General features: G+C 47.8%; 1 protein-coding gene across 1 annotated transcript in view; it reads left to right on the top strand.

The window, feature by feature from the left end:
* LOC147663022 (uncharacterized) overlaps nucleotides 1-17,664 on the top strand; it is a 76,729-nt gene extending 59,065 nt beyond the window's left edge. Inside the window, exons 3-4 of the mRNA XM_086950726.1 lie at nucleotides 15,131-15,310; nucleotides 16,994-17,664. Coding sequence (XP_086806852.1) covers nucleotides 15,131-15,310; nucleotides 16,994-17,664 — 851 coding nt within the window. The remainder of the gene's footprint in view (nucleotides 1-15,130; nucleotides 15,311-16,993) is intronic.
* The last annotated feature ends 3,706 nt before the right edge of the window (nucleotides 17,665-21,370 follow it).

The following is a 21,370-nucleotide window of genomic DNA, read 5'->3' as shown; positions in this document are numbered from 1 at the left end:
TTGACCTGGAATGTGAGGGAATTGGGTGACAAGATTAAGCGTGGGCTGGTTCTGCAGGCCATCCGGAGGCTGGGTCCCACAGTGGCTTTATTGCAGGAAACACACTTGGTGGGCGCGGCTAGCTGGGCACTAGATAGGCGGGGGTACCAAATGATTGCACATTCAGCATTCACCTTGGGATCACGGGGTATGGGCATACTACTAAAAAAGTCATCCAGGTTCATATTGCAATCCACTAAAACAGACGACCAAGGCCGTTTTGCGGCGGCACATGGCCAATGGGAAGGGAAGCCACTGACTCTGGTATCAGTATATATCCCGCCAGCACTTCACACAGTTGCGCTTCCAGACTTGGGGAAATTCCTACTGGAACTCCCAGAAGGAGATCTTCTCATAGGAGGAGATTTCAATGCGGTGGTGCACAACACGCAGGATAGGTTTCCACTTCGCACGCCGAACCCGGGTCATTCCCGATTTAGCAATTTCCTAATAGCGCAGGGCCTGGTGGACCTTTGGAGACAGTTACATCCTGATGATAAACAATACACATACTACTCCACTGTCCATGATAGTCTGTCCCGTATCGATTACTTTCTGGCTTTGGGAGGAGGTCTCCTCACCGTGAGTGATGTGCAAATTAGACCTAGGGGCATCTCAGACCACTCGCCACTGACACTTACTTTATCCTGTCCAGACATAGCAAGAAAACAAATATACCCGATCTTCCCTGGCTACCTTAAGATACCGACCATACGTAAAGACCTGAAAAAGGCTACTCGATATTACTTTGCGGAGAATGCATCCTCAGTGACCTCACCGTCAACCCTATGGGAGGCATACAAGACGGTCCTGAGAGGGAGGGCAATAGCATCGATCGCAGGACATAAGCGCGCCCATAGGGAAGTCCTGGCAAAACTTGAACTAGAGTTTGAACAGGCCAACTTGGCACACATGTCGGACCCAACCACAAGTACACTGCATACATTACAGCTATGTCAGCGGCTTCACGATGACCATCTGCGTAGGCAGACGGTTGAGAACATCGCAGCGCCGACACATAGAGTCTATGATATTGGGGGATAAGGCTAGTAGACTCCTGGACTGGTTGGACGCAAAAAAGGGTGGCGCCAAACATATATTGCAATTGAAAGGACCTAGTGGGGAGGTAGATACACGCCAATCAGTGATAATTGAAACCCTGGCTGCCCACTTTCACAACGTATATACTCCTGAGGTGGCCATAACACGGGAGGAGGCGGAGATGGCACTCCGCGGGGTGCCAATGCAGACCCTGTCACAAGAGGCAAAGGGAGAGCTTGACGCAGATCTGTCAACAGAGGAGATTCACCTGGCCATTAATGCACTGAATTCGGGGAAGGCCATGGGCCCCAATGGGATCCCAATAGAATGGTTTAAGACCGTGTCTGAAAAGGTGTGCGCGCCTTTGTTAAACATGTATAATGAAAGCCTAGAAAGGGGGATTCTGCCCCTGGACCAGAGGGTTGCAACCATTGTGGCAATCCCGAAACCAGGTAAACCACCAATGGAGTGCTCGTCCTATCGTCCTATCTCCCTCTTTAACGCAGAAGCCAAAATACTGGCAAAACTGCTGGCTACCAGACTGCTACCCCATCTCACACACCTGATCCACCCTGATCAGTCGGGATTCATGCCTCACCGGAATACAGCGCTTAACCTCCGTAGATTACACGAAGCACTGGCGAGGGCCCCGTTGCTGACATAACCAACGGCTATCCTGTCATTAGATGCCAGAATGGCATTTGACATGGTAGAATGGCAGTACCTTTTTGCAGTCCTGGAACATATGGGCTTCGGTCCCAGATTTATTTCATGGATTCGATTGCTTTACACTGAACCGATGGCGCATGTGGCGGCGAATGGACATATCTCCCGGGATATCTCCTTGGCCAGAGGGACACGGCAAGGGTGCCCGCTCTCGCCATTATTATTTGCTTTGGTCCTGGAACCATTGGCAGCAGTCCTTAGAACATCCCAGCTGCTGAGAGAGATACAATGGGGGGAAAATTGGGAAGACAGGGTATCATTATATGCAGACGATATGTTGATTTACATGTCGGATCCAGAGAGGGGGATCCCAATGTTACTGGCGCTGTGTGAACGGCACGGGCACACCTCTGGATATAAAATCAACTGGACTAAATCGGTCATGTATGTACTTAGAGGCCCCGCCCCAAAGCTACCAGCCGATTGCCCATTGACGGTGACGACCGACACATTCAAATATTTGGGGATAATTATCACTCAAGATAATAAAACCTTTTACGACCTAAACCTGATGCCTCCGCTCACGCGGCTTCAGGCAGACGCAAGACACTGGAAGTCGCTCCCGCTGACGTTACTAGGAAGGGCGGCCTTATTTAAATGAAAGCGCTGCCTAGTTTCCTATATGCATTAGAAAATACGCCCATGTTAGTGCCACCTTCATATTTTCGTAAAGTAACTTCGGTGGTCACTGGATTATTATGGGGAGACAGACCGGCTCGAGTGGCATACGGGAAACTGGTCAGAGACTGGTACAGCGGTGGGATAGCCCTGCCGAATGTACAACTATACTGTTGGGTGGCTCACCTTAAGATTGTCAACCAGTGGCTTCATGCGCCGCAGGACGACCCTGCCTATCTAGCAGACAGAGCACAGCTGGGTACGCACACTCTCTTGGCCCCGTTATACAACAAGGGACTTCTGATGAAACTCCTAGGACCTACTAGGCACACAGTGGCGATATGGCACAAAGCACAGGCGAAACTAAAGTGGGGGGGTGTTATCACTAGACTTACGCCACTGTGGGACACTAAGGCCTTGGTACAATTAAGACACAGTAAAGGGTTCACACAGTGGGATAATATAGGCATCTCCACGGTGGGAGACCTGTGGACTAAAGATGGAGTGATTCCCTTTGACCAGCTGCGGCAGCAGTACGGCCTGGGAGCCAATGAGACTTACCGCTACATCCAAATAAGGCACGCACTGCTGACAGCGATTGAAGCGGGTACGGATATCCCAGAGTCTCCCCCGCTAGAAGATCGTCTGTTGACAGACTACATGCAGACAAGCGCCACCTCCCTCACATATCGTAAATTATTAAATAATCTACCAGACCCATTGCAGCTCCTGAAAGGAAAATGGGAGAATGAGATAGTGTAAATGGATGAGACGGAACGGAATGAGGCAATGGCCTCTCCGAGAGAAGCTGGCGTCTCAGCGCGCTTTAGACTTGTGCAATTTAAAATACTACATCGGGTGTATTATACGAGGACCACATTGTACAAAATTCAGAGGGCAGACCATCCATATTGTCTCAGAGGATGTGGTGGGGAAGGGACACTATTGCACACACTCCGGAAATGTCCACTAATTGTAGAGTATTGTAGACAGGTACTGCGCACGATTTCACAAACTCTTGAGGTGTCGATTGCACCTGATCCACGCATGTGCCTGCTAAATGTGTGGGGGCCTAATGATCTGACACGCCAGGGACAACAATGGGCTATTATAGGTTTCATGGTGGCCAAGCGTGACATAGCGCAGAAATGGGGGGCGATAGAGGTCCCAACCCGAGCACAATGGTGTAGAAATGTAGATATGCTTATGGTGATAGAGAGGGCTGTGTATAAACAAAGGGCTAATCCTCGTAAATGGAACAAGGTATGGCTTCCATGGAATAGATATCGGGGGGATATATGTGATCCATTGTCAGAGGAGGACACGGACGATTCAGAGGACGAGGAAGATGTGGATTAAGATCTGAGTGTTGGGGTGAAAGTTGGGAGGTAATGAGAATGGGAGGAATTACGGGAGAATAAATTGCAAGGGGGCCCGAGAGCGATGGAATGTACCGAAGTACCGATCTGAGATTACGCATGGAAGTCGTGCAAAGAGGGATGCAATATTGTGAGCTGCTCATTGATCTATCGAGTCACAAGTTAACTTAAGTTTATAAAACCATAAAAGTAAGATGTACACTAACCTTTTGCTACAGACTGCCGTGTTTTTGAGAAGAATTAATACACTGCTTTTAAACTGCAACTTTTCCACCGGAATGAATCTTAACAGATGTATATTATTACAAACGTATTAGCAGCCGGCCTCCGGGTTGTAGGCAAATGCTGTGTTAACTGCACGGACATCAATAAAGTTATACAACAACAAAAAAAACAGGGTGATAGGCTTTCACCATCCCCACTGCAGCGTGGCCCTCCTCCCACCTGGCAGCCTGAACTCCTGATTTGGGGCCCCACAAGCCCTGACGATAGTGGGGGGTTCCAGATGGGTGCAGGGTCCAGCACACATGTAGTAATGAAGGTTCCCAAGGCCTACATGCTCCAAAGATAACCCAGTTACACTCAAGAACTGTTGGCACGGAAACTGTAAAAGGCAAAGAACAAGTTTATTAAGACCCCATGGGGTGGTGGTACACTCATACAGCACCCTTCGGTAATGCAAGAGGTATCACACCGAACACCGGTGTGACCCCAATTTATATACAGTTTTGGGGCAATAAAAGATAGGCGGCACAAGTTAGAACACATTCATGTACATATATGGTCATGTTTTGGAATACAGCCAGCTCATTGGAGGAGGCACAACTCCGCTGGTCAGTTTGGTGCATATTCCTGAAGAGTAACTGGTCAGTAGGGACTACGCATGCGTGAGCTTGACCAGCACTAAAAATAGCCTGTTGCTGGGCAGACTGAAGTGGTCAGTGGTACGGACAACGGACTAAAGGGCACGCCGGCCACGAGGCCACTTATGGTCTAAGATGGCCGCCGCAACATTCAAAATGGCGTGTTCATTTATAGCCAAGTTAAGGAGGAAAACGTGTAGTTTCAGCTAATCGCTAACGCGGCCATGCCAATTACGACAGATGACCCTTTTAGCGTTTAGCTGAATCTACCTCATAATGAACATAATCAGGATGTTCGTCCTTGATGTCTATTAACATTATTTGTGTCACTTCTTTATGAAGCATCATTTTGTCATGGGCAAGTGCTCGTCTTGATGGTATGCAAGCTGATAGGCACATGGAACATAAGGCAGGGCCACATTGGATACATAGGCAAACAAAAAACAGTGCCCCCACAATTATACATAGAATCGTTAACAGTTTCCAGCCCCAAGTAGTAAGCATTGACCAGAACCATCCTGAAAGTGTCCAAGTTCCATTGTCCGGGTGTATTTCAGCTGCTATTTTATGGAGCTTTGATATGGCATCATATACAGATGGAGAATTGTCAGGTATGTATACACAGCAGCTACTTCCGATAATTCTGCATGCCCCCCCACGATCAGCTAGAACTACATCCAACACCATCCTATTTTGGAGCATAACTATTCTAGAAATCTGAAGTTCCTCAGTGATATTTCCTAGGGCAATGGCAGTGTCATTCGCTACAGCCTCGACAACACGTGTCAATCGTCTTATTTTCCGGCTGTTCAACGCGGCCCCCACAAAGGAAAACAGTCCCAAATTGAAGTCCACATACTGTTGTAAGGCAGTATCAGTCTGGTCTATGTCATCCAGAACGACAGTCCGCTTAACTCTATTCAGGACAAAATCATGATACAGGACGTAGTCATTGTGATACATTGGTGGGGCAATAAACACAGGAGGTAGCACAAACGATACATAACACGTGCCCAACCATCCCAATGGAAGCTGATGATAACCCTTCGTTCCACAGATAAAATACGTGTTTCGAGATGCTACAAATGAGATGCCATTCGGGCTATCAAAAGTAAGTGTGGTGTTGCATTCACTCTTCCCTACCGCAATCGAACCTTTATTTCTAATACACAAATCGGCTTTAGTAGCAATGACATTAATGACATGTGAGCTAGATACATTGATATTTCTTTGATTGCTGTACACACGCGGGGCAGATACGTTGTCGGGCCTGTACTCTTCCCATTCGAATCGAGTACCCTCAGCCCGCGGAAACCCATCCTTGTCATGGGAGCATACTTTATTCAAACGGAAAAGCACCCCCCCTTTGGTTGGCCATCTCAAAGTAAAGAGGAGGGTGTACCAGGCATTGCAGGATCCATTATGAGAGAACGGGAGTGGAATGAGTGGGGTGCCCCCTCTCTTCTGGTGCCCCGGTAACATCCCACACACCCAGCAATTTGAAGTATTGGTCATATTGTGCGTGTGATGAAGAATCTGAATAAAACTGTTGTTCAGATAAGTTTGCCGATGTCGTTCTTCATGGTAGGGTAAGGTAAAATGAAAATGTTCAGATGGAGCCGGGGTAGTCGGCAGCAAATGTTCACGTGCAGGTACCACAAGTTCAACTACCCAGGCTATTACAGCTATCACCACAATAGTCATAACAAAGAGAACGGCACCCAAGATTCGCTTATCTCGTGATGCTGGTGATGCCATAGTTTGGAAAAGTTCTTACAGTGTCTCAAATAGTTCAAATTGTTCACAAAGTCTCAAATACACATGCGTGTATACCTAAAAAAGAAAAATACGGTGCTGAACTCCGAGGTAGCCGTTGTTTTCTTCTCCGGGCCAAGACGGGTGTCGCTACACTGGCAGAACTGATCCCCCCCTTGGAATTCCCGGTTTCCGTTTCACAAACCTGGAGCGGTAACCAACCAGTCACGTACAAAAAACCAAAAATCTTCTTATCGCGGACGCAGATTGTAGTGCTCTCGTCCAGCAACAGCGTGGTCCGGGAAGGCTCCCTCAACTTCGGCCGACGTCACAGCTGGGCTCTTTTCTTTCTCCAGAATCTCTTTGTAATCAATCAGCACAGCAGGAGTCACCAGATCCGGAGAGACACGGCGGCAGTGTGTCGAGTGCACCCACCGCTTCCTGTTGGTCACTCGTACAGCGGTCCGGGTCGCAAGGAGGACCTGTTCGGGGCCCTTCCACCTTGGCTCCAAACTGCTCGCTCTCTCAAACGATCGGATCATCACATGATCGCCGGGGCGAAGACCATGGCCCTCTCCAGTAGAGTTGTCAGGGAGCGCTTCTCGAACCTGTTGATGAATAGAAAGCAAATCATTTGTTAATCGTGCCAAATAGTCGTTCATCATAACACAAGGCACATCATGTATTAATCGCGGCTTGGGCACCCCCCAGATATTCATGGGGCACCCAAACACCACCTCATATGGTGTAAGGCCAGTTCGTGAATGGGGTACTGATCTAAGAGAGAGCAGTGCTAGCGGCAAAGCATCTGGCCACTTCAACGACGTGGATGCCACAATTTTGGCCAGTTTAAGTTTCAGCGTAGCATTGTACCGCTCAACCAGACCTGCCGACTGAGGGTGGAACACAGCGTGGAACTTCTGCTGAATCCCTAACCCCTTCAGTACATACTCCACAATCTTCCCAACAAAATGAGGCCCATTATCGCTCCACAAAAATTTGCAAACTCCAAAGCGAGGAAAGAATTCCTTAAGCAACACCTTAGCCGTTGTCAGAGCTGTATTGTCTTTCGTGGGGAAGGCCTCAACCCATTTGCTAAAGGCACATACCACCACTAGGACGTACTTCAGGTTGTTGCAGCGCTCGAGTTGGATATAATCCATTTGGAGTACCTCAAATGGTGCAGAAGGTGGAACGAACCCTCCTTTCGGAGTATGGGTCCCCTTTCCAGGATTGTGTTGTAAACAAATCAGGCAGGTCTGTACTACTCTCCTAGCTGTATTCGCAATCTCGGGATGCTCCCAGACTCGTGTTAACAGTCGAGTGATTGCAAGAGCTCCGACATGCGCCAGTCCATGGGTCATCTGGACCATCGCCTGCAAGTAAGCCGCAGGCAATTTCCATTTCTCCATGTCTTTGCTTCTCCAACAACCCTCATCATCTAGTACCCCATCTGCTGCCCATGCCGCAAGTTCTGATTCAGTAGCCGATTTTTGAATATCCAATATTTCTGCTCTAGCATCACTCCATCGCTCAGCCTGCGATTGTGTCACATACATGGGGGAGCTAGTCCGGGACATAGCCGTTTGTCTCGCTATGTTGTCTGCGAAGGCATTTCCTTGTCCCACCTTATCCGTAATCTTTTTGTGGGCACTGCATTTTACTATCGCTACTTTCTTTGGGCAAAGCAACGCGTTTAGGAGATCACGCACTAGTTCTCCGTGCATAATATGTTCCCCATGAGATGTCAAAAACCCACGCTCTCTCCAGAGTAGCCCGAAGTCATGTGCTACTCCGAAGGCGTACCGGCTGTCTGTGTATATGTTCACACATAGGCCAGCACTCAATTCGCAGGGTCTTGTTAAGGCTATCAGCTCTGCTGCCTGAGCCGATTTCTGTGGTATCCTAGCTGTTTCTACAACTGTCTTAAGTGTCGTGATCGCATAGGCTGCGGAAGTCGTACCATCTGGCAGCCTTAAACACGATCCATCAACCCACAGTTCCCCATCCACATCTGGAAGTGGCACATCCTGTAAGTCAACACGACCCTTTGTCTTTTCCTCGGTCAGGAAAACACAGTCGTGATGTTTTTCTTCCTGACCCTCCTCGACTGGATAAGGCAATAAAGTGGCGGGGTTCAGAGTAGCGCATCTTTTCAGTGTAATATGTGGCGCCAAAAGTGTCAGCTCATATCCTGTTAGTCGCGCACTCGTAAGGTATTGGGTCTTTGTTTGATTTAGCAGAGCATCTACTGCGTGAGGAACTAACACCAGCAGTTTATGTGATAACACTATACCCTCACTCTGCCGTATAGCTACTGCTGTTGCTGCTACCGCTCGAAAACACCCAGGCAACCCTCGTGCTACAGGATCAAGAATGGCAGAGAAGTATGCACATGGTCTCTGCTTGTCCCCGTGTACTTGTACTAACACTGACAACGCGCACCCATCATTCTCGTGCACGTACAATGTGAAAAGTTTCGTGTAGTCTGGTGTGCCTAACACGGGTGCAGAACAAAGGGCCTGTCTCAACTGTTCAAAGGCCTTCTGACATTCATCTGTCCATTCAAGGGGCATTGGTGTAGCTTTGGACAGTAATGCTAGCAAAGGTTTTATGATGTATGAAAAACCCATGATCCACTGTCTACAAAAAGACGTCAACCCTATGAAGGCACGTACATCTCTCTGCGTGCGGGGGACTGGTGTGTCTAAAATTGCTTGAGTTCGATCAGATGTTAATGCACGCCCTTCCTTAGACAACAGATGACCGAGGTAGGTCACCTGAGGTCTACAGTATTGGAGCTTTTTCTTCGAAACCTTATGATTGTTCAGTTCCAAAAAGGAAAGCAACGCAATTGTACTTTCCTCACATTGTGCATAAGAGTCTGCAGCAAGCAGAAGGTCATCCACGTACTGGATGAGGACAACGCCAGTCTGTAACTCAAAGGAATCAAGCTGTCTTTTCAAAGCCTGGCTGTATATACTCGGGCTCTTAGTGTAACCTTGGGGAACACGACAAAATCTATACGATTTATTATTTAACGTGAAGCCAAACAAATATCTGCTATCAGGATGGACAGGGATGGAAAAGAACGCGTTTTTTAAATCAATAACACTAAATGTTGTGGCCGTTGGTGGCACCAATGTAAGCAAGGTCGTAATATCGGACACCACCGGGTATTGGGGAATGACAATTTTGTTGATCTCTCGGGAGTCAATAATAAAGCGATAGACTTTGTCGTCAGTATCTCTCTTAAGGATCGGAAGAATCGGACTGTTACAGACATTATAAGGAACCTCTTCTACCACTCCTGCAATGATCAAATCCTGAACACTGTGCGTCAAGGCAATTTCACCTTCTCTCGAAATCTTATACTGGGGTACTCGTGGTAGAGGGACCCCTTCCTTAACAGTAATGTGTATTGGTGGAATACGCATCTCTCCCACATCCGTATCTGAGGTCGCCCATAACGTATGCGGTAGAGAGGCCAAGGCTGGAATGTCTAAGATAGTGCAAAACCTATCCGACTCAGGATAATTGTCATTCAGGATAACCCGCACTCCCTCAGGAGCGCCCCGAATCGTTGCTCGAAAATATTTAAGCAAATCAATGCCCAGGATATTGTCTGGTGTATGGGGCGATAACAAAAATTGACCAAAACTGAAAAATTTATCAAGACACAGCGCAAGGGGCTTTGACAATGGGCTAGGGGAGGGTGTGCCATCGAACCCTACACATGTTATCATTTCGCCAGACAGGGGAGCCCTCGGAACCAAGTTTTTCGACAAAGCGCTACGAGTAGCCCCTGTGTCGACCAAAAAATGATCAGTAGAACCCAGAATACCCGCTGTTACATATGGACCCTGCTGATCTACCGGCACTTCAACTGATTCCTTACCCCATCCTACGCAGTCCTATGCATGCACATAATCCTGGTGCTCCACGTTCTCACCCTCCGAAATCCTATATTGATTCCGTCTATCAAACGTGTTTCGTTCATCCTGGCCACGGCCCCTGTCCTCAACCCTACCACGATCACTTCCGCCACCCCTCGCTCCCGTATAACCTCCTCTCGACCTACCACCTCCTCGACCACACTGACTACGCTGCTCACGAAGTACCGGACAATCATCAGCCCAATGCCCAAACTCCTTGCAGTAGGCACATTGATCCTCCGCTATATCCGTACGACCATACGACGCATTACCTCCGCCACGTCTACCTCTATCATACCCTCTGCCCTGTGTTCCCCGAACCTGTGCCAACATCACCTTCGTTTTCAATTCTTTCGCCTTCTTATCAACACTTTCTTTAGCCTCCAACTCCTGCCGCTCATAATACTGAGCCATAGTTAACAAAGACGCAGGGGTCGCCGTGGCCCAGGAACTTTCACTCGATTTTAATCGCTTTGCAATCTCCGGTAGGAGATTAGCCACATACTTATCTACGAACAAATGCCGACCCGTATCGTCTGTTAAAGATTGACCACTGTAATCATGGAATGCCTCCTCGAAGCGCGTAAAGAAATCTGAAACCGTTTCATCAGGCTTTTGTTTGCACAAGGCTAACATAGTCCAATCGATCTTTTTAGAAGGAACAAGCGTTTTTAATTTAATCAAAATAGCTGCCGGAAGGTCTAGAATCAACTGACAAGGCTTACATGCCGGTTCCCTATCTAAATTGGCAGCATTTATTTCTTTCCATGTCCCCCCAAGTATTGTTTCATCATTATTTTTACGAATTTGCCTCCACATATCAGGTGGAAGGATTAGCCCAAAAAACAGATCTATGTCAACAAGAGTCATCACACAAGATGAAATAGCCCCTTCCACCCCTTCATAAAATGCCGCCGGATTTTTCCGAAGATCAGGTAGAGAATTTTTCAATGCCATAACATCTGCTCTATTCCAAGGCGTGTATACCCAGTTATATATAAAATATCCTTTCGCATCCTTTGACGATTTATCATCATCTGTCCCTTCCCCTTTAGGTGGAACCTACAAGGGCGCGGCTTCACGCATAGGCATAACATGCAATGCAGAACTCTTATCTGAACCCCGGAGAGAACACTCCTTAATCTGCTCGTTATTCTCCGGCTCGGACTCCTTTTGCTTCCTTTTCCGCTCCTCCCGCAATCTGGTTGTTTCATCTCGCAGCTGGATCAGTTGCTTGAAAAGGTCGTCAACATCTGCAAGATCAAATAAACCTTTATCCAAATTCTCACGATGTACTGACAAAGCTTTAGGTTCTAACGTATCTGAAAGGTCACGATACGCGGCATCAACTTCATCCGCCAAACTATACAAAAAATACATTAATTCAAGATCCGACCACCTACTCCTCTCCGCAATCACCTCATCCTGAGAAACACATTTCCTATTCACTTTACGAGCCCAACTACGTAAATGTGCGGACCTCTCCGCTGTAAACCTGAGAGCGGATATACCCTTCTTTTCCGACTTATCCTGCCCATCATCTCCCGAATCTTCAGCTGGAGCCGTTGGCGAAACGTACGGAGGCGGGGACCGATCTAGCAATGAAAAATCATCAATTTCATTATTAAGGACAGGATAAAGCGGTCGGCGAATAGGAAATTGACCAGTCGTTTGCAATTTACGTTCCCGTTCCTCCCTCTCTCTTTTCTCCTGAGCCTCTTTTTCCTCAAGCTGTAAAGCCTTATCCCGAGCAGCCTTGCGCTGCTCTTTGTCCGCCAAGGCAACTTCACGTTTCATTCGCTCGCGCACCGCTTTCTCCCACATTCGCACACAATCAAACATGTTTTGTCTAGACCTGCGTTGAAACAAACATTGCTCCACAAACTGTACTTTACGTAAATCGAACGACCCATGTAGAGGCCATTGCAATTCAGGATCAGTTCTTGTGTACTTATGCCATAATTTGCTGTACATAATAGGGGGAAGGCCAAATTTAATATACATCTCCCTATTCGGTGTTCCCTCTGGGGGAGCCGGCTGTGCTTCCACTAACCTAATTGTGGTACCATTTCCAAGACAGCACATTCCTCGGAGTGTGCTGAAAACAGGCATGTTCAAAAAGTATCACGAAAGCGTGACACCGTATATAAAATGGCACTTACAGTACTTCACACAAATGTGCCGCTCAGAGGAAAAAAAACAAAGTTAGAGAAACATCTCTACATGCCTGCCTATGTGAAGTGCACTACACATATAAGTTCAAAGATCACAAGTTCACAAACGTTAGCTAACTCAAATCAAATCATAGATCGTAGGGCTTCGGCAAGCGTCCGAGGACTACCTTACCGATCACAAATCATAGAACTTCAGTAAACGTCCGAAGACTACCTTACCGAACACAAATCTTACCTAAATTCTCAAATGTCCAGATTCCAACTGCCAAGGTCTTGTGATCAAATCAGCCAAACGGCACTTTCCCAGAAACACAGACACTCGAAAACTCAGTCGGAGACCGGCGCCACCTGGAAGGTCAGATCGGAAGGAAAGGAAGAAACACCGTGGGAGCCAAGACTCGGGTCACTCAGTGGCAGCGCGCGTCCATGGCGAGTTTCCAAGCCTTCGTCACGACCTCTCCTTCGGGCATCCGAGTCGCCGATGAGTCCCTTCGTGGTCGCCAATTTGTAGTAATGAAGGTTCCCAAGGCCTACATGCTCCAAAGATAACCCACTTACACTCAAGAACTGTTGGCACGGAAACTGTAAAAGGCAAAGAACAAGTTTATTAAGACCCCATGGGGTGGTGGTACACTCATACAGCACCCTTCGGTAATGCAAGAGGTATCACACCGAACACCGGTGTGACCCCAATTTATATACAGTTTTGGGGCAATAAAAGATAGGCGGCACAAGTTAGAACACATTCATGTACATATATGGTCATGTTTTGGAATACAGCCAGCTCATTGGAGGAGGCACAACTCCGCTGGTCAGTTTGGCGCACATTCCTGAAGAGTAACTGGTCAGTAGGGACTACACATGCGTGAGCTTGACCAGCACTAAAAATAGCCTGTTGCTGGGCAGACTGAAGTGGTCAGTGGTACGGACAACGGACTAAAGGGCACGCCGGCCACGAGGCCGCTTATGGTCTAAGATGGCCGCCGCAACATTCAAAATGGCGTATTCATGTATAGCCAAGTTAAGGAGGAAAACGTGTAGTTTCAGCTAATCGCTAACGCGGCCATGCCAATTACGACACACAGGCCCAAGTGGCGGTATCCCCTGGCAGCAGGTCCCCTCACATTCCTGTCCCAGCTCTGTCTCTGCACATGGTGGCACATCCCCCTTATTTATATCCCCCCCCCAGACAGTGCCAGCAGCTTCTGGAATTCTCTGGCGAACTGGTTCAAACTGGCTCAGGGGGAGGAGTAGAGCACCCTGGGTGCCAGGCTTACCCTCCAAAAGCAGGGGTGGCTGGGTACCTAACAACTAGACCGCTACCCTACTGCAGTCAGGTGGCACAACGCACAGCCATGGCATCCATTTTAAAAATAGTACTTCACCAGGGTACATGTTTACAATGAGGGGAATTGACAAGTGCTCACACCATTGCATGACATTACACATTGAGCAGGGCATCTCATACCTCACATGGCCTATACAGTAAGCTTTACCATTGGGAGACATCCTTATATTAGGGGGGCGAAAAGCAAAATAAATTGGGAAAAAGGGCCAAGTCCAACACCTACCTTATACTTACAATGCACCCTGCCCTTAGACCTACCATAGGGGTGACTGATATGAAGAAAGGGGAAGGTTTAGGGACTGGCAAGTGGGTGCACTCGCCCAGTCAGCAGGACAGTACCAGACTGCACACAGGCTCTGCAATGGCAGACCTTGGACACATTTTACAGTGCTGCTTCTGTGGGTGGCACAACCAGTGCTGCAAGCCCACTAGCAGCATTTGGATTTACAAGCCCTGGGCACTCCTGGTGCACTGTACTGGGGTCTGACAGTAAACCAAATAAGCCAATCATGGCATCCAATCAATATAGCAATTTACACAGGGAGCACTTGCACTGTGGCACTGGTTGGCAGTGGCACAGTGCTCTGAGCAGCTAACCCCAGCAAAAACACATGAGGCAACAGCAACAAAATGGAAGGGAGACCCACGCCAATAGTGCCAGGTCTAACAGTGGTAATTAGCGATTTCCTATAAAAAAACACTTTTTTGCTTTTTTAAAAGTGCAATGTGGCACACATCCATGCCCTTAAGGCATACATGTGCGCCACATGTGCACTCATGCACATTTTCAGGGGTGCAACAGGGTCTCTTTTTGGCACCCTGGTACCCTTGAAATAGCTCCCGTTATTTGCGATTCTTTAATACCGAATCTCAAATAGTGAATATCTTCCCATTCATTCCTATGGGCCTCCTAGCCCATTGGAATGAATAAGTAGGTATTTCTTATTAATGAATCTCAATTGCTGATTCGTTATTAAGGGATTTTAAGGAATCGCTAGTATGTTAGCGATTCCTACCTACATTCAATTTTGCGAGTCCTTAATAGCGAATTGGTAAAATTTGCTATTTACCTACATCTGGCCCGAAATCTTTTTAAAAAGCTAACTCTTAACCAAATGTTAAACAATTGCAATGATATGCTTTGCCCTCTGGAAAGTTTATGGTTTGAGTAATATCTTAGTTTATATGTATTCACACACTTCAGTGTTACAGTGTACCAATAATCATGTAGTCTTTTTTTCCATTCTGTTAGGTGGTAACATAATCAGTAAAGCAAAGGAAGCTCAGAAAAATGCAGTAAAGGAACTACAAGACGCTAGAAGAACACTCAAGTATGAGACAGATATACGTTCCATAGAAGAGAACCTTCTGGCTAACAGGGCACAAGTTCAAGCCCTCCAACAAGATCTAAACTCTGAAAGGGCACTGCATTAAGCATGGAAGGAAAATCCGTTACGCTCGCGGATTTTGCGGATTTTTGGTAAATTCGCAATCCGCGAGATTCGCGAATTTCCCGCAAAATCTGCAAATTCGCACGCAGCGGATTTTTTTTCTTTGCGGTGTAAGTTCGCAATTGCGAACATGTAGGTGCGGCGGGCAGCAACAATCTCGCACTCGCGAAATTAAAAAAATTGCAATTCCGCACAAGAAATCTACTAGCAAGCAGCATAGACCTTCTGAAAATGATTTTTTTTCATCAGAATAACTCCTCAGGTTGACATTTGCCTGCACTTTTTTAGATTTGAGGCCTTTTGATTTTCTTTGGATAACTTTTGGATTAGAAATCAACTTTCTCATATAAGCTTGGTGGGGCATTAAAGTTGCTGTAATGCTGCTCTGCAGAAAAACGAGTTTTGCAAAAGTGAAAGCAGGTTCAAAAGTTTAAACTCATCATTAGTAACCGTTCCCTGTAGTGCTTCCTGACAAGGGCCCCTCCAAAGTTCAGTTGCTAGTTGCAACAATTGTATGACCCTGCTCTGACCCTCACAGCAGGCTCATAGAATTGCTACAAGTAGGCCACAAAGGTCCTGGAAAAAAAAATTGCACTGCAACAGAAAGCAAATTACAGATAAGGATGCAGGTGCCAGACTGGAATTTTAAAACAGTGACACATTAATAAATCAACCCCAAATTAATTCATGTCAGTTGAAGCAGGCAGGTGTGCTTGCTTTTCCCCCCCATAATCTACAGTGATGATGAAGCAGAGGGTGGCATAAGGCATTGATGTACCAGAGGGTGGCATGGGTAAAACAGAGGGTGGCAGGGGTGAAACAGAGGGTGCTGGGAACCTGTGATGATGAACCAGACGTAGAAACAACATAATCGTGACCGCTGCGAGCCGACATGTAAGTTCGCAATTGCGAACTGGTACAAAACCCTCGCGAACTGGCAGAAATCCTTGCGAACTGGCAGAATTCCTTGCGAACACAAAAAAAGCATTCAGCAGGTTCAAAAGTTCAAACTCATCATTATAACCATTCCCTGTAGTGCTTCCTGACAAGGGCCCCTCCAGAGTTCAATTGCTAGTTGCAACAATTGTATGACCCTGCTCTGACCCTCACAGCAGGCTCATAGAATAGCTACAAGTAGGCCACAAATGTCCTGGAAAACAAATTGCACTACAACAGAAAGCAAATTACAGATAAGGATGCAGGTGCCAGACTGGAATTTTAAAACAGTGACACATTAATAAATCAACCCCAAATTAATTCATGTCAGTTGAAGCAGGCAGGTGTGCTTGCTTTTTCCCCCCATAATCTACAGTGATGATGAACCAGAGGGTGGCATAAGGCATTGATGTACCAGAGGGTGGCATGGGTAAAACAGAGGGTGGCAGGGGTGAAACAGAGGGTGCTGGGAACCTATGATGATGACCCAGACGTAGAAACAACATAATCGTGACCGTTGCGAGCCGACATGTAAGTTCGCGATTGCGAACTGTTACAAAACCCTCGCGAACTGTCAGAAATCCTTGCGAACTGGCAGAAATCCTTGCGAACACAAAAAAAAACCACAAATTCGCGAGAATTCGCGGATTTTGCGGATTGCGAGTTCGCAAATTCGCAAAATTCGCGAACGCCAGATTCGCAAAATTCGCCCATGCTTACACTGCATACAATTTGGCTCAACTTCAAGATCTACTTGAGTAAATCCACCAGTTTGCTGAGCACTGTAGCTGCCAAGCCCAGTCCGGAAAGCATGTCCCTGGGGCTAAGTGAACTGCTTGATGATCTGCTTGAAGTCTTGAATGAAATTGCAGGGGCTTTTCGACCCCTAGTTAAAGGTAGTTCAGATTACGCATTCCTGATTTCTGGTAAATTAAAAATCGTCATTCAAAAGCTGGAAGAGGCTAACCGTGGGTTGAAGAAAGCTGCAGCCCACAGCACATCGACAACACCAACCCTGCTTCATCCCACAGCACATCGACAACACCAACCCTGCTTCATCCAACAGCACATCGCTGACACCAACCCTGCTTCATCCCACAGCACATCACCAACACCAACCCGCTTCATCCCACAGCACATCGAAAACACCAACCCCGCTTCATCCCACAGCACATTGACAACACCAACCCTGCTTCATCCCACAGCACATCGACTACACCAACCCTGCTTCATCCCACAGCACATCTACAACACCAACCCTGCTTCATCCCACAGCACATCGATAACACCAACCCGCTACATCCCACAGCACATCAACAACACCTACCCCGCTACATCTCACAGCACATTGACAACATCAACCCCGCTTCATCCCACAGTCAAGTCAAGTGCTTTCTGAATGCTAGGTGGTTCTGAGTGAGGCGAAGGTGAGTGGGAAGTGAGTTCCAGGTTTTAGCCGCTAGGTAGGAGAAGGATCTTCCTCCCATGGTGGTTTTGTTGATGCGAGGTACAGCAGCAAGGGCTTGGTTGGAAGAGCGTAGCTGGCGGGAGGGGGTGTAGAAGGAAAGTCGTGTGTTGAGGCATTCGGGTCCAAGTTCATAAAGTGCTTTGTGTGCGTGGGTTAGGAGGCGGAATGTTATCCTCTTATTGACGGGGAGCCAGTGGAGGTTTTTCAGGTGACCGGAAATGTGGTCTTTACGCAGGATGTCTAGTATGAGTCTGGCTGATGCGTTCTGGATGCGTTGGAGTTTTTTCTGGAGTTTTGCGGTGGTTCCGGCGTATAGGGTGTTTCCGTAGTCCAGGCGGCTTGTAACCAGTGCGTGGGTGACCGTTTTCCTAGCTTCGGTGGGGATCCAGCGAAATGTTTTTTTGAGCATGCGAAGAATGTTGAAACAGGATGATGAAACGGCGTTGACTTGTCTGGTCATCGAGAGTGAGGAGTCCAGGATGACGCCCAGGTTCCGTGCGTGGTCCGTCGGGATGGGTGCTTTTCCAAGGGCCTCTGGCCACCAAGAGTCGTCCCAGGCGGAGGGGGAGGTACCTAAGATAAGGACTTCTGTTTTGTCTGAGTTCAGTTTCAGACGGCTGTGTTTCATCCACTCGGCTACTTCTTTCATTCCTTCATGTAGGTTGGTTTTGGCGGTGTTAGGGTCTTTGGTGAGTGAGAGGATCAGTTGAGTGTCATCAGCGTAGGAGATGATGTTGAGGTTGTGTTGGCGTGCGATGGCCGTGAGGGGGCTCATGTATACGTTGAAGAGGGTGGAGCTGAGTGAAGATCCTTGTGGTACGCCACAAATGACTTCAGTGGCATCTGACTTGAATGGTGGGAGGCGGACTCTCTGAGTTCTTCCGGCAAGGAACGAGGTGATCCATTCCAGTGCTTTTCCTTGGATCCCGAAGTTTCTGAGGCGTTGTAACAGGGTGCTATGACAGACTGTGTCGAAGGCTGCGGAGAGGTCGAGGAGGATGAGGGCGACTGTGTCTCCATTGTCCAGTAGAGTTCGAATGTCTTCTGTTGCTGCGATGAGTGCGTTCTCAGTGCTGTGTTTGGCTCGGAAGCCGGATTGTGAAGAGTCGAGGGATTTGTTGGTTTCGAGGAAGGCGGCGAGCTGGTTGTTGACAGCTTTCTCGATGACTTTGGCCGGGAATGGAAGAAGCGAGATGGGGCGGTAGTTTTTGAGTTCGGTGGGGTCAGCTGTGGGTTTTTTCAGAAGGGCGCTGAGTTAGCATGTTTCCAGCTTTCCGGGAAGGTGGCAGAGTTGAGGGAGCAGTTGATGACGTCTCGGAGGTGTGGTGCTATGATGGAATCTGCTTTGTTGAAGATGTGGTGAGGGCAAGGGTCTGTGGGGGATCCTGAGTGGATGGAGTTCATCAGGCGGATGGTGTCCTCAGTGGAGATTGGGTTCCAGTCATTAAGGATGTTCGAGGGGGGTGAAGGTGCGGCAGAAGGTTGGGTGGGTTGGTCTCCGGGTTGGTTGTCGAAGCTGTTGTGGATGTCAGCGATTTTGTCGTGGAAGAATGAGGCTATGGAGTCGCAGAGGGTTTGAGAGGGAGTGATGTTGTTGGAGTTGGCAGTGGGGTTAGTAAACTCTTTGACGATGTTGAATAATTCCTTGCTGTTGTGGGCGTTGTTGTCTAGTCGGTCTTTGAAAGCGGCTTTCTTGGCAGTCCGGATCAGTTGGTGGTGTATGCGGGTGGCGTTTTTGAAGGCGTCTCTGGTGCTGGTGTTTGGGTTTTTTTTCCAGGCCTTCTCAAGGGAGCGACAGAGTTTCTTGGATTTCTTAAGGTCATCGTTGAACCAGGGGGCGTTTTTGCTGCCTTGTTTGATTTGACATTTTTTCATAGGTGCTAGGTTGTCGGCGCTGTTGGTTAGCCATTGAGTGAGGTTAATGGCTGCTTGGTTGGGGTTCGAAGAGTGGGCAGGGGGGTTTTGAAGAAGCGATGAGGAGATCTGGTCGATGGTGATTGTATTCCAGTTTCCCTGCTTCATCCCACAGCACATCAACAAAACCAACCCTGCTTTATCCCACAGCACATCGACAACAACAACCCCGCTACATCCCACAGCTCATCGACAACACCAACCCCGCTTCATCCCACAGCACACCAACAACACCAACCCCGCTACATCCCACAGCACATCGACAACACCAACCCCGCTTCATCTCCTGCACCTGCACCTTGCCCTAAAACCCAGCAACAATTAATCTTCAAATTCCTATCTCACCATCTTATTCCTTCAAAGGCATTTTTTATGCATTTACTTTATTTTGCTGAAGGGCAACACTGCAAGTCTTCCTGCTGCACTGCCGTACGAGAAAAGAAAAGGGCAGAAATGTGCCTTGTTGATCAGATACGATTCAGAAAAGGGGGTGGTGATGAACAGAGTGTCTGATTTAAACAGACCACTCTTACCCAGTCCAAATATCAGGGCTTGATCCATCACCGTTTTTTAGCTCACTGCACCATCCCAGCTCAGAACTTGGCTATATGCAAATTAGTCTGACCCTGGTCCAGTGCATCATGGGAACAGGACAGACCAAACTACCAAGCCAATTCTTATACTGGGAAGGAAACAAGCTACCGGGGACCGGTTTCTGGCATTTCAGCCGTCTTCGGGCCGGCTTGCTTGAATCCTGATGGTGCAATGAGCTAGGGACTCACATCTGAGTATACCCTTCCACGCTTATGGTGGACAAAAATGATTCAGAAAAGGGGGTGGTGATGAACAGAGTGTCTGATTTAAACAGACCACTCTTACCCAGTCCAAAGATCAGGGCTTGATCCATCACTGTTTTTTAGCTCACTGCACCATCCCAGCTCAGAACTTGGCTATATGCAAATTAGTCGGACCCTGGCCCAGTGCATCATGGGAACAGGACAGACCAAACTACCAAGCCAATTCTTATACTGGGAAGGAAACAAGCTACCGGGGACCGGTTTCTGGCATTTCAGCCGTCTTCGGCCCGGCTTGCTTGAATCCTGATGGTGCAATGAGCTAGGGACTCACATCTGAGTATACCCTTCCACGCTTATGGTGGACAAAAATGATTCAGAAAAGGGGGTGGTGATGAACAGAGTGTCTGAATTAAACAGACCACTCTTACCCAGTCCAAAGATCAGGGCTTGATCCATCACCGTTTTTTAGCTCACTGCACCATCCCAGCTCAGAACTTGGCTATATGCAAAGGCCAGGGACAGACTGATTTGCATATAGCCAGGTTCTGAGCTGGGATGGGGCAGTGAGATAAATAACGGTGATGGATCAAGCCCTGATCTTTGTAGTGGGTAAGAGTGGTCTGCTTAATTCAGACACTCTGTTCATCACCACCCCCCTTTTCTGAATCGTTGTTGATCAGATACAGCTCATTCCTGTCCTCTGTCCCTGCCCTGGCACCAAAGAGACTGCCGAGCGCCACGGTGCAAGGGTGTTTGCGTGGTGGGCATTATTGTTTTTGTGCAGGAAAGGACAGCATCCTGCACAAAAGCAATCCATGGAGGCAGTTCCCTCTTCTACGTGATCTGCTTAATGCAGAGGAAAACAAGTTGGAGAAAGAAGGTATTTCTCTTGTTGCACCTCCCCTACTCCTCACCATGCGTAGGAT

Source organism: Lissotriton vulgaris, unplaced genomic scaffold, assembly GCF_964263255.1.
Source record: "Lissotriton vulgaris unplaced genomic scaffold, aLisVul1.2 SCAFFOLD_1970, whole genome shotgun sequence".
Lineage (NCBI taxonomy): Eukaryota > Metazoa > Chordata > Amphibia > Caudata > Salamandridae > Lissotriton > Lissotriton vulgaris.
This window is presented reverse-complemented; position numbering and strand designations above follow the sequence as displayed.